This window comes from Equus przewalskii, chromosome 26, assembly GCF_037783145.1.
Source record: "Equus przewalskii isolate Varuska chromosome 26, EquPr2, whole genome shotgun sequence".
In the NCBI taxonomy this organism is placed as follows: Eukaryota; Metazoa; Chordata; class Mammalia; order Perissodactyla; family Equidae; genus Equus; species Equus przewalskii.
Genome location: NC_091856.1, coordinates 10488846 through 10502835, shown reverse-complemented (window position 1 = coordinate 10502835; position 13990 = coordinate 10488846). Strand labels below are relative to the sequence as shown.

The 13990-nt window shown below is 36.5% G+C and overlaps 2 protein-coding genes across 2 annotated transcripts; one reads left to right on the top strand and one right to left on the bottom strand.

Moving 5' to 3' along the window:
* Nucleotides 1-2546: 2546 nt before the first annotated feature.
* LOC103567886 (olfactory receptor 13C8-like) lies at nucleotides 2547-3389 on the bottom strand (the record flags this gene model as incomplete). Its single annotated transcript, XM_008544627.1, has 1 exon — nucleotides 2547-3389. A coding segment is annotated over one exon (843 nt), but the record flags the coding sequence as incomplete, so codon positions are not given.
* A 9185-nt stretch (nucleotides 3390-12574) lies between these two features.
* Nucleotides 12575-13782, top strand: LOC103567882 (olfactory receptor 13C2-like). The gene has a single exon (XM_008544623.2). The coding sequence runs from the start codon at nucleotides 12680-12682 to the stop codon at nucleotides 13634-13636; it is 957 nt and encodes a 318-aa protein (XP_008542845.2). The 5' UTR covers nucleotides 12575-12679; the 3' UTR covers nucleotides 13637-13782.
* Nucleotides 13783-13990: the final 208 nt, after the last annotated feature.

The window sequence follows — 13990 nt, the reverse complement described above, 5'->3', positions numbered from 1 at the left end:
CATCCTGGTTGTGACTTCAGATTTCCTAAGTTTTTGGAAGAGGTTTCTGTTTGCAAAGTTGGGGAAAATATTAGCTCTTTGAAGTGTTATCATGAGCGTCCAATAATATGATCTTGATAAATTACTTTTCAAACCTATATGCACCCTACTGAAAATATTTTTTCATTCATTTATTTACTTACTTATGCATTAATTCAACAAATTTATGGAAATAGCACACTATGTGCCGAGCAGAGAGCTTAGGTGGGTGCTAGGCATGCATTGGCGAAAGAAAAGGCACTTATGTGACTTTCTCTCAGGGTCCTGTTTATCCCTTGTCACATGTATTTCAGAGTTTGATAAACTACTGAAGGTTTTCCTTTCATAGGATCATATGATGATTATTATGCAAATTTAGAATATATCAAAGAGATTTTCATAATCTGTATTTTAGACACAAGAAAGCAACTGCAGAAGAAACACAAATGTCTTTCACAGAACGTTCTGTTATTTAGTTGTGTATGGAAATGATAGTCTGACCAAAAGTATCGCTTATGCTCTACTTGATTCACTACATTTCTCATGCATAAAATTACATATGTCATTGCTTTTCAAGATACCTCAAGACAGAGTAAAAGTTTGACAGGTCTATTATTTACCAGAAGTAAAAGCTGAGTGAAAGATTCAAACCTCTGAGGAGATGGCATGGGTAGGTTAATAGTTCTGGGTTACAGAAAGGAAGATATAAAAACTGAAACCAATACTGGAAGCAGCTGAGGAGCTGCCATTGTCATGGTGAAGACCCATAGCTGGGGTGATGCTGATGGGAACAAGAAGCAAATAAGCAGGCTCAAGGCCCCTGTCTTCCTCCAACCTTCCTTTTTCTCTCTACCAACTCTTTTGAAGGATTTAACAGAAGCCTACTAGCAAAGGAGAAATGTGGTTTTCAGTGTCCCAATCCTGACTCACAAAGCAGAGCATAGAAAAGTCGATTTGAAGCTGAGAGACAATAGTTTCATAGCATCAAAATTACTCCATAAAAAGTAACGATGAAAATCTTGTGCTTACTCCAAGCATTATGACTTATTAAAGTGCACCCAACAGTACTAATAAAAAATCAGCCAATGTTTATTGAACATCTAGGATGTTCTAGGCACTATTTAGCACTATGTATGAATTAAGTTATTTAATCTTATGAAGAAACCATAATTACACGTTAACAAGAAAGGAAGATATTATGGTATTGCTTTTACAATTTGAAAGAAGCTACAGTCTTCTTCTTTAGACTTGTGTTCTGTATTTCAACTCTCATAGACTCTTCAAAGGGCTGGAAAACAGGAATGCTTTCCTCTACTGACATATCTAACTCAATTTCTTCAATGGAAACGGGGCTTCCATTCCTCTTGTTGACACTGCTCCACCTGGCTGCACTCTTCAGACAATAGAGGTTATCTCAGTTTTGCGTCATCTTTGTCTTATCCCCAATACCCAAAACCCTGTAGCTCCTCAGTTCATTGAACAACTCGACTCTTTCTCTTTTGCCACTTCTTATCCTCTTACTCCAATTTTTCTCAGTTACCAGTTCTGTTTAGCTCTCCTACTACAAGCTGTATGGTACAATGCAGAGAAGGAAAGAAGTCTTCATTAAAACCTAGTCTCAAAGTCCCAGAGAAATCCTCTGTTACCATGTCACAGACATGTCACATTTTACCTCTATTTTATTAGGTTAAAATGTTGGGGTCACTAGTAGGCAAATATCTTGGTTATCTTTGTTTCATTATGTACCATATCCAGAAAAGTTATGGCAGCTGGTAATAAAACCTGTTCCTCTACATTATAATACACATCACATAACAAAGAAAAGATAAGTACTTTATTAGGGAAGTTCATATTGCCAAAATGCCAATATAGTTTATTTAGAAAATACTACATTGAATCAAATTTCTTTTTGAACAATCTTTTTTACCTCAGATATGACAAATATACCTTTCTAAGTTTATACACGCTGTAGTTCACTTATTTATTCAAAGGATATTTATTGAGCATCTACTACGTGTTACGTTCTATTCTAGGTCTTTGGGATGTTGAAGGGTAAGGAACAGGAAAGTTCCTACTTTCAGAGAGCTTATACGTGTGGTGGACACAACAGTAAATAAATGAAGAAGTTAAAAATGAATATACAATATGTCATGTACTGATTAATAATCACTTTAAATCACTAATTAATAATGTCCTTATTTTAGATGACAAACTGCTTTTTAGAACACCTTTTGCCTTTATTATTTTCTGAAGGTTTAAGAGTGCTTATGTTTTTCTTGGACTTCATAAGAGATTTTCAAATTTTTTCATTTCCATAATAGTATCTTGTAAAATCAAAAGCATGATTTATTTCTGCAGTGAGAACAAAAACTAATAGTAACAACTGCAACCAAAATATTTTGATCATATAGTTTTCAACAACACATGGTCAATTTTTTTCATAGTGTGATGTTCTCCATTTGAATTTTGTGTCTGCAGTGGCTTTAAATACTGAGTCGTGTGGTGAAAATCAGTGTCCATATTCCTCACTAAAGTTTTTCCTCCCAAAGCATGTTCTTCACAGCAGTCTTCACGACTTTGTTCCTCAGACTATAGATGAGAGGAATGAGCATGGAAATCATCACTCCATAGAAGAGGGAGATGAGGGCCTCAACAATGTCTTGATTATCTGGATCAACAGAGCTTTTAGACTTGTGCTTTGCGTACATGAAGAAGATGGTTCCATAGAATATAATCACCACTGTCAGGTGGGCTGAGCAGGTGGAGAATGCTTTACGTTTTCCTTCAGTGGAAGGGGTCCTCAGAATAGTGGCAACAATAACAATGTAGGAGAAGGAAATTAATAGCAATGGAATAACCAGAAGAATCAGCATTGAGCCTGCCATACTGATCACATTGATTGCAATATCAGCACAGGCCAGTTTTAGGATAGCCTGAATTTCACAGAAAAAGAGGTTAATGACATTGTTAGCACAGAATGGTAATTGCATTGCTACAGATGGCTGCACCACTGTGTCTACAAGCCCAGCAACCGAGGATGCAGCTGCCATGGGTACGTAGGCATCTTTTCTCATGATGGCAGGGTATCTCAGTGGATAGCACATGGCCACATAGCAGTCAAGTGCCCTTATGCCTAAAAGCATGCACTCTGTGGCCCCCATGGCAAAAGAGAGAAACATTTGCACCATGCACCCAAAGAAGGAAATGCTTTTCCTTACTGTCAGGAAGCTGTCCAGAATTGGTGGGATACAGGAGCCTGTGTTGCAAATGTCCAGGAAGGAAGGATTACAGAGGAAGAAATACACATGCATGTGCAAGTGAGAACCATCGCTAATTACTGAGATGAGGACGGGATTTCCCAGCACGACCAAAATAGATTAGATTCATTGCTTTCAAAGATACCTCAAGGAAGACTAAAGACATGACAGCACCATTCATTTACCAGAATTAAAAGCTGAGTGACATAGTCAAACCTCTGAGGAGTGGAACTGGTAGGCTACTGGTTCTTTAGTGTATAAAAGAATCCCAAGTATAAAAGGTGGAGCTGGTAAAACTAAGGGTAAAAAAGGATGTAATAAGAAGTAGGCTAATAATGGCCAAAGGCTGACAGAGGTGATTAGAAGCTGGCTGAGATAGGTCCAAAGGATTCAGTTCAGAGCTAAAATTTGTCCCAAGTTTCCTGAATAAGGAGAAATGGTCCACACTAAGTGACTGTTTTGTGAATTAATTAGAGTACTTTCAGTGGATTCTGTGTCTGTTGATAAGGATATTACTGGAAAGACGTGTGTGTGTGTACGGAGGGGGAGGAGCTTTTTCTGAGGAAAAACTACAAGGAATGGCCTGAGACTTTATGAGGCAAGGTCTTTGAGTGCAAAACCTACTGGTTCTGCTCCATGTGTGACGGCACCGGCTATTTCCCTGAGGAACTACCCAAGATGAGAGGTGTCAAAGAACTGCCCTGTTGCAAGATGTTTTATTCGTCATAGTCTTTCTGTGTGTCCTCATCAATTGGACTTAAGCAGCAACCAATTAAAATGACAATTAAAGCAGTTTATATTAAGAGAATAAGAAGACAATTCACAGACTTGTAGACAATATATGCAAGTCATATATACAGTAAATTATTCATAGCAGAATATAGGAAGAACTCTCAAAACTCATCGATAAGAAAACAAACAACCCAATTAAAAATGGATAAAAGATATGAATGACAGTTTACTGAAGAAAGTAGAAGGATGACAAAAAAAACCCCAAACCTTAGTTATTAGGGAAATGCAAATTAAAATCCTGATGAACTATCACTACACACCTATTAGAATAGGTACAAAAGATATATATTGACAATACCAAGTGTTGATCAAGATAGGAAACACTTGAATTTTCATACATTTTTGATTGGAATGGAGAAATGACACAGCCACTCTGGATAAATGTTTGGGAGTTTCTTATAAACTTACATATTCATGTCTGATATCATCCATTCTACCACTCCTGGATATTTACCTTAGAAAAATGAAACCTTATGTTCACACAAACATTTGGGCATAAATATTTATAGCAGATCTATTCATAATTGCCAAAAATTGGAAAGAACCCAAATGTCTTTCAACAGGTCAATAGACAAACATACTGTAGTGCATCCATACAATGGAATACTACTCAGCAGTAACAACTTGCAGGAATCTCAGAGGCTTTATGCTAAGCGAAAGAAGCCAGACATGAATGGCTCATATGATTCCATTTATATAACATTCTGGAAAAGGTAAAACTATAGGGATAAAAAGCATATTAGTCTTTGCCAGGATTTATGAGTAGGTGAAAGGGATGTCTATAAAAAGACAGCACAAGGAGTTTTTAGGGTGATACAAGAGTTCTATGTCCTGATTATGGTGATAGTTACATGAATCTATACATGTTTTAAAATTCGTAGAGCTGTATGATAAAAGAGGCAAAATTAATTTTACTGTATGATAATTTTTTAAGTGAAATTTTAAAAAGCCTTCTATCTCTCACCAAAAAAATATATTTGCATTGTAACAAGAAGACTTCAGATTATTGGGCTTTACGTGAATTGCACCCAGTTTTTGGGCAAGCAGGCAGTCAATAAACACTGGTTGGGTTTATTGCTGACCATTCTTCCATCAGATTGAGATACTTCTTTAAGCTGTTTTGATATGCAATGGGTTACTGCTGATTCTTCCTGATCTAGCAGCTAGGCTGCGTTTATAAGTTAACCTATCAAATCTCTGATATAATGCATTCAGTATTAAGATGGTTATAATCACTAAGACTAAAAATAGTAAATATTGGAGAGAGTGTGGAGAAAGGGGAACACTCATACACTGCTGGCGGGAATGCCAACTGGTGCAGCCACTATGGAAAACAGTATAGAGTTTCCTCAAAAATCTAAAAAATAGAGATACCATATGACCCAGCTATCCCACTACTGGGTATCAATCCAAACAACTTGAAATCAACAATCCAAAGTGACCCATGTACCCCTATGTTCACTGCAGCACTATTCACAGTAGCCAAGACAAGGAAGCAAACCAAGTGCCCATCGACGATGATTGGATATAGAAGATGTGATATATACATACAATCGAATACTACTCAGCCATAAAAAAGACAACTCATCCCATTTGCAACAACATGGACAGACCTGGAGGGTATTATGTTAAGTGAAATAGGGCAGACTGAGAAAGACAAACACCATATGACTTCACTCATATGTGGAAGATAAACAAACACATAGACAAAATGAACAGTTCAGTGGTTACCAGGGGATGAGGGGTGGGGGTGGGCACAAGGAGCACTTACATGACGACAGACAAGAAATAATGTACAACCAAAATTTCACAATAATGTAAACTATTATGAACTCAATTAAAAAATCAAGTAAAACTTTGAGAGGGGACTGGCCCCATGGCCGTGAGGTTAAGTTCGCGCACTCCAGTTTGGTGGCCCAGAGTTTCGCTTGTTCGGATCCTGGGCATGGACATGGCACCACTCATCAGGCCACTCTTAGGTGGTATCTCACATAGCACAACCAGAAGGACCTACAGCTAGGATATACAACTATATACTGGGAGTTTGGGGGAGAAGAAGAAACAAAACAAAACAGAAAAAGATTGGCAACAGATGTTAGCTCATGTGTCAATCTTTAAAAACAACATAAAAACTTTGAGTTAAAAAAAAAAATCAAGATGCCTGTATTTATATATAGACAGAGTTTTCTGAGCAACAAATGCTTTCTCTGATGTTAAAAAAATTTTCTTCTTTTACCATGACTGTTTATTATTTTTAGAATATTTACAATATAAATGTTTATTCAAAAAGTCTGCTTTTACTATAAGGTAAATATATAAAGTGAAAGGAAAATTTGTTTGTACAGCAAAAAATCAATTATACTTCAAAAATAGTGCATGTGGGTGTGGGTGTGTGTGTGTGAGAGAGAGAGAGAGAGAGAAAATGAGAGATTGAGAGCGAATTCAGCTGGGAAAATTTGACGACAGTACACAAACCCCTTTCTAATTTTGTGTAGGAAATAGAGTAACAGGGCTGCTGTAATTAGGTCTTTAGGGCTTTATTTCTGAAGTCTCATAAGTTTTATATGTATTTCATCTCTGAAGCAATTTAAAGTTGTGCGTGCAGGTTTATAGAGGTCCTTAAAAACATTCAAACTGTGTCCTAAAGCCTGATGCAGATTCTTTAGGTATTTGCGGGTCTCCACAATGGGACCGTGTTTCAGTCTGGGCTTCAAGGTCAAATTGTCCTATTCCTAAAATTTATTGCTAAATATTCATTTTCTTTCTAGTTTGAACTAGAGGAATCTAATGACGTTTTTTCTGAACTAGAAGAATTTGTCATACTAATGACACTCATAACAATCCTGTTTCTATAAATGTCAACAAATCTATCAATTTCTACAACAAAATGATTACTCAGCAGTAGCTGCCCCTTTGGAGGTTCAGCTACTAGTGAGGAGTCATGAAGATTGGCTGCAAATAGAAAAGCAAGAGGAGAATATCTCTCGATGCCGCCACCTAGAAAGAGAGGCAACCTCTGGTTTAGAGATACGTTACTGCAAAGACAAGAAACAAATTCTTGTCTACCATGAGCAAGAGTTGGACTGATGGGTTAAAAGTGTCGTTTGAAAATGGGACATTTTTCTCACTGCAGAGAGACTCATTATTGGAAATGGAATTTAAGGGTCTAATCACTGAGATAGTAGGAACAAAAAAGGAGTTACATGACCAAAAGAGCAGTTCTGCATGCAAAGGCAATTGTACTACAAACTGAAAGGAATTTTCCCTACAGGTATGAATTACTTTTTGTGAATGTGTAACTTTTAGTGCAGTACCAAGTATTTAGATGCTCTGTCATCTGCTTTAGCTAATTGAGGCTCACTACACAGTAGACATCTGCCTCTGTGTTCTGCAGTATAAAATTCATAACAAACAAGTCTTTCCTGGTCCCCAGCAACAACTCAGTTCCATTTGGTTCAGTTGACTGAGAACCAGGTGAATTATATGTCAGGTGCTGTGCTGAATACTCTTTATGCAGAGGTAACACGTGAGGAGGATACTATGACCAATTTGGATTTGAAAAAAAAAAAGTAAACAAAATTATTTCCTGAGATCTGAAAAGATAATTTACCAAAGCAATGAATAGCCAGGAAGAGACCTGCTTGACCATTATCCTACTGTGCCTGCATGCAAAATTGATGACTATTTTGAATATTTGCTTTTCTATTATTGGGTCATAATTATAAAAGTGAGTGAGTTTTCCTTTTCTTTTTTACTTCAAAAGGCTTGCTAAAAATGTTAAAATACCCTTGGTCAAAAAAATGCTAGCCATGTGTTTTAAGACAAGGAAAATGCTGACACCTTTCTAAAACCCTATTTTATTTATGGAACGAATTGAATTCTTTGGGTGATTTTTACTTTTTGCCACAAAATCTGCTGGCATCCAAAGGACTGCAGTGACTGTGATAAAGTATATTAAGATTTGTACATAAGATGAAAGTAATACTGTTTATCAGGACACTGTGTGTGATCTGATTAAACTTTTGAGCTACATATACCTGACCTCATAGAAAGACCAGGATGACTGGTTCAGAGATGTCAAAAGACTCTTAATAGAAGGAAGAATCATAAAAGAGAGACATAAAGGAAACTGTTAACAATGAAAACCATCATTGTGCTAATTGAATTACATGCACCATATCATTTAATCTTATCAACAAATATATGACATAGGTGCATCTTTATCTTCATTCTATAGCTGAGGAAGGTGATGATCAGGAACATGCTGAGCTAACCAAATTAATCAAGGGCAGAGATGGTGTTTGAACTAAGCCTACCTCCAAGGCCCATGCTCTTGATAATATTACGAAATGTGATTGACAGAATATCAGGTAGCATGGAGGTAGCTCATGGAACAATGGTTTTTGCAGAGATGACTTTTACAAGTGTATGTATAATTTCCATTATTTGTTAAACTTCACATGCACCTAATGCCCTTTGGAATCTCAAATGGTTTACACCCTAACCCAGAAAATATGAAAAATTCTGTAAAATGCAATTTTTATATAAAGCTACAGAATGTTAAGAACTGGGAGTAGGAAGAGTTTTTGTTGTTCTTAGTGCCCTCCAGTCAATACTGACTCCTAGTGACCCAGTGTAGAGCAAAGCAGAACCCGCCTGGTCTTTTGTGCCATCCTTTCACCTTATGGCGCTATATCAGACAATGCTCTGCTGCTATTCAAAGGGTTTTCATGGCCAATGTTTTCAAAATTGGGTGGCCAGGTCTTTCATCCTGGTCTGTCTTAGTCTGGAAGCTCTTCTGAAACCTGTCTACAATGAGTGACGCTGCTGGTATTTGAAATACTGGTGGCATAGCTTTCAGCATCACAACAACACTCAGCCACCACAGTATGACAACGACAGATGGGTGGTATGGTTTCCCGAATGGAAAGCAAACTTGAGCGACAGGCAATCACAGTGCCAAATCTTAGCCACTAGACAACTAAGAGGAAGATTAGAATAGGGAAATCGGGTTGGGTTTGGAGTGATCCTATTGTTTCCTGAAATTGAGAATATGGTCCTGAGACTTAGAGCAAAGTACCTCATAAAGTTAGATGGACAAGGGAGTCTGAAGAGGGAAGGCTCTTGAGACTTGAGAATGGAACAAGAATAAGAGCTAACATTTATTGAGCTGTAATTTTGTTCCAGGAATTTTACTAGCTCATAAAATCACTAACACATTTAATGGAAAAGAAATGACATGATATGGAAGGATAGACCCTTAACCAGCTCAAAGAACAGCTTACAGCTTGATGGTGGGACAGAAGGTGGATATGGGCCTGGAAATCCTAATGATACCATGTAAAGTGTCTTGAGTATTGAGAATGGGACTATATTTAAAGCACCTTCTAGTCTTCTGCAATTCCCATTTAGTGTTTGATACTGAACAAGTGAGAACAATTTTCAAACATATGTGGTTGTGTCCTATGGTAACGAATGGCTTCATGTGGTGTACCACTGGAAAAGTGAAAGGAGAAAGGTTGTGAATCTCACAGGTGAGAACTCTAGCTTAAATGTTATTTTTTTATGAACAGGTAATATACTCACACGGTTCCAAATTTTTAAAAAGTACTAAAGGGTATACTATGAACAGCCTATCTTCCATTCCTGTTAATAAGTTATCTATTTCCTTTCCTGGATACAACAAACTATTCTTGTTTAATTATCTAGAGATATTCTCTGTGGGAGCAAAATGGTACGTATATTCATATATACATACACACACATACACAAAATCTTTTTTACACAAATGTTAGTGTGCCATCTAATCTGCTCTGAACATTACTTTTCCACTTAATATTTCTTGAAAGTTCTTCTATATAAATGCACAAAGTGCTCCTTATTATTTTTAACAGCGAATAGTATTCCATTATTTCTATGTCCTATTCTCATGGAAGTTTAAATTGTTTTCATATCTGCTATTACAAACAATACTTTAATGAATCAATTTGTATGCAAATAGTTTTACACGTGTGCCAGCTCAATTGTGTGCTAATTACCTAGAAGTAAACCTGTGGTCAAAGTTATATGTATGCATTTGTGATTTTGATAGATATTTCCAAATTGTCCTCCACAGAGGATGTACCAATTTGTGTGTCCACTGAGAATGTCTAGGAGTGCCTGTTTCCTCATCCTTAGGAGGCAAAGTCATTAGAGATGAAACCGTGCCTCCTCTCTATGAGCTGTCAGTGCATAGCCGCCCGAAGAATAGGTCCCAGTGAGAAAGGTTAGGAAATTTCTCTGTTTGGAAAGTCCCTGGGATTTTGGTCCCTGAGTTTTGCAACACTGTTTGCAGCTAATATATATGGATTTATTTATATATATGAACTTTAAAGTACCAAATAGAATAAGGAATATGAATTAAAAATAGAATTCATATATACAATATATGCATATAACTGTTATATATTTTAGACATATACTTATGTCGTATATTATACATTTATTTGTTATATATAATATATAGCTATATGTTGTAGATTATATATAATTATGTGTATTGTTTCTTAAATTATGTCTTCGATGTAGAATTTGTAGGTCAAACTCCTGCACTTAACTAAATAAATGAAAAGGAAGATATTTGATGATCTATAGGAATTTAGATAGTATATTACTCACATTTTCATCTGAGGAAAATCTCTCAAATGTACTCTAAGCAAACCAAATATAAACTGAAACACAGTCCTCAAGAGAAGAAAAGAGAATGAGAAGAGAGAGATACCAATGGTAATCAAAGTAGATATATACAGAGGTAGGTATATTGATGAATAAATAAAGACTGACTGTCCAAGTTTGTATAATGTAGAGGCCGAAGAAGAACTCTCAAAAAGACATATTGTAACGACATTATAAACACTTCGGAGTTATCTCAGTAACGTGGGAATTTTGTGGATGAGGATAAAAATGGAGGAATAAAAGTATTCTTGTAGTTCTATCTTCATTTAGTGTTTGAGGGAAAATTTAGGAGATTGGACAACACTCTAGCGGAAAAAAATAGGTAATCTTTATAAGCAAATGTTTGGGTCCTCTAAGTCAAATTATCAGAGTAGAGAAAGAGATGCTACCACTTTTGTAAGGGACAACATGAGTAAAGTGTTCAAGTTAATGAAAAAAAAATAATGAATGATAACTTAACCAGAAGAGAATACAGTAATGCAAAATAAGTAAGTAATACACATAAAGTATATGGAAAGAAAAAAATGAAGTACATTAATAATTAATTTTAATGTGAATGGACTGAATACTCTCATAAAAGAAACTAAAAAACGTGCAAAGGACAATCTATTCAAAAGGTTTTTTTTTTGGAGGAGACCTATAATATAGGAATAACTGTTACACTGATAAAGAAAAGAAACCAGTGGAGAATAGTAATGAAAAAGGAGATAGAACTTCTATTATTAGGTAAACCATGGAATTATAAGGCTTAAATGCGACTCCATGACAACACATTTGTTGTCATTCTATGAATAATTTCCTAGCAAAACATAAAGTATCAAAATCAACTCCTCTCAAATTGTCATATTGGAATCTTGCTTCTTTCTGAGTGATCACTTTTTCTGGTTTGACATTTCCTTTGAAAGGTTAGTGCTGTCAATTAGATGACATGCTATGGTAGCTGGTGAGCCAAGTTCTCTGCAAAATGAACAAGTACTCTGTAGCCTTATGGCTTGGATTTGAGCCCTGGCTCTACCATTTATTTAGCTATATGACCTTGACCTAAGCACAATACGCAACTTTTCTGTGCCTTATTTTCCTCCTCTATGTGATGAGGAAGATGATGCCAATGATAACAGTAATCGCCTAATAGGGTATATTAGGTATTGCACAAAGAAAACGATTATCAAAGGAGTGGTACAGAGTAAGCAATGTTAGTCATCATTTTGTCATTGACTTTATTAATTTATTCAACAAATGTTTTTGAACATCTATCTCTGTGTCTTCTCTGTTGTAGATACTGGGACTGGCAGTAAAGAAGAAAAAGTGCCTGCCTATATAAAGTTTGCATGCTACTGGGAAAGACAGACAATAAACATAACACAGTATAATTTCAAGGAGTGACAAGATCATTATCTATGGTGTGGTGGTCTATAGACAATAAAAATGATTCGTTGTTCAGTTACACATAATACAATGCTCATTTTTATCATAACCTCAGGTTAACATATGGTGACAAATATGACAAAAAGCTCATGATGCCGCAAGGAAAATTTAGGTTTGAATCTTAACACTGCTATGTATTTACCCTTAGTCAAGTTTTCTTAAGTTTTCTGCTTTGATTTGTTTATCTGTAAAATGTGGATAACAATACCTCTCTCCTAGAACTGTGATGAGATTAAATGAATTACATGGCATATTGTGTGTAGCTTGCAACGTGTTAGTTTCCTCTCAATTCATACCTTCCCTTAATTCAGTCCACTTTTCTTTATTTCTTCGCTTCTTACTTTGGTATTTCCTTTTTTCTCTGGGAATATATGGTACACGTGTGTTGGTACGCAGTGGAAAGAAATCATAGTAGAATACATATTTTGTTTTAACATACTTTAATGTCCTACAGGTAAAAGAGAAGCAGGAAAATGGAATGGGACAACCAAACCATTCTGGAGGAATTTTTCCTGAAGGGGCTTTCTGGGTACCCAAGGCTTGAGCTACTTTTTTCTGTGCTTATCTTAATAATGTATGTGGTCATCCTTCTGGGCAATGGCACCCTTATTTTAATCAGCATCTTGGACTCCCACCTTCACACCCCTATGTACTTCTTCCTGGGGAACCTCTCCTTCTTAGACATCTGCTACACCACCACCTCCATGCCCTCCATGCTGGTGAGCTTTCTCTCCGAAAGAAAGACCATCTCCTTTACTGGCTGTGCAGTGCAGATGTTCCTCGGCTTGGCCATGGGGACAACAGAGTGTGTGCTCCTGGGCATGATGGCCTTTGACCGATATGTGGCTATCTGCAACCCTCTGAGATACCCTGTCATCATGAGCAAGGGATCCTATGTGCCCATGGCAGCTGGGTCCTGGATCATAGGAGTTATCAACTCTGCAGTACAAACTGTGTTTGTAGTACAATTGCCTTTCTGTAGGAATAAAGTCATCAACCATTTCTCCTGTGAAATTCTGGCTGTCGTGAAATTGGCCTGTGCTGACATCTCAGGCAATGAGTTCATCATGCTTGTGGCCACGACATTATTCATATCGACCCCGCTGTTGTTAATTATTATCTCTTATACATTAATCATTGTCAGCATCCTCAAAATTCGCTCTTCTGAGGGGAGAAGCAAAGTCTTCTCTACCTGCTCAGCCCACCTGACTGTGGTGATAATATTCTATGGAACCATTCTCTTCATGTACATGAAGCCCAAGTCTAAAGAGACACTTAATTCAGGTGACGTGGATGCCAATGACAAATTTATATCCATGTTCTATGGGATTATTACGCCTATGGTGAATCCTTTAATCTACAGTCTTAGGAACAAGGATGTGAAGGAGGCAGTAAAACATCTACTGAGAAGAAAAGTTTTCAACAAGTAAAGGAGAAAAGGACAGGAAATTTTTATAATCACAATGTGGAAACCAGTTAGAGAAACCAAAGAGTCAAAGGGATAAGTTTTTGCTGCTATGTCAAGTTTATCTCTCAAATCTCTCAAGCTCTAAAATATTCTTTTTTGGTGCAGTACATAATGAAATTAAGTTAAAAGATTTCAATGTTTTAGGAGTCAATGATTATAGTTTGTTGTTGTTGTTGTTGAAGGTCTTGATTGTGAGGCCAAGTAGAAGGATAGTATAATTGGGAGAGAGATTTCTAGACAGGAAAAGTTACATTAGTATTACAACCTCTAAAAAAGTTTTTTTGATAAAATTATTTCCAGCTCTACTTTCGCAATT

Excerpts from the sequence above, each read along its gene's own strand:
- LOC103567882 (XM_008544623.2), top strand. The coding sequence starts at position 12,680 with ATGGAATGGGACAACCAAACCATTCTGGAGGAATTTTTCCTGAAGGGG.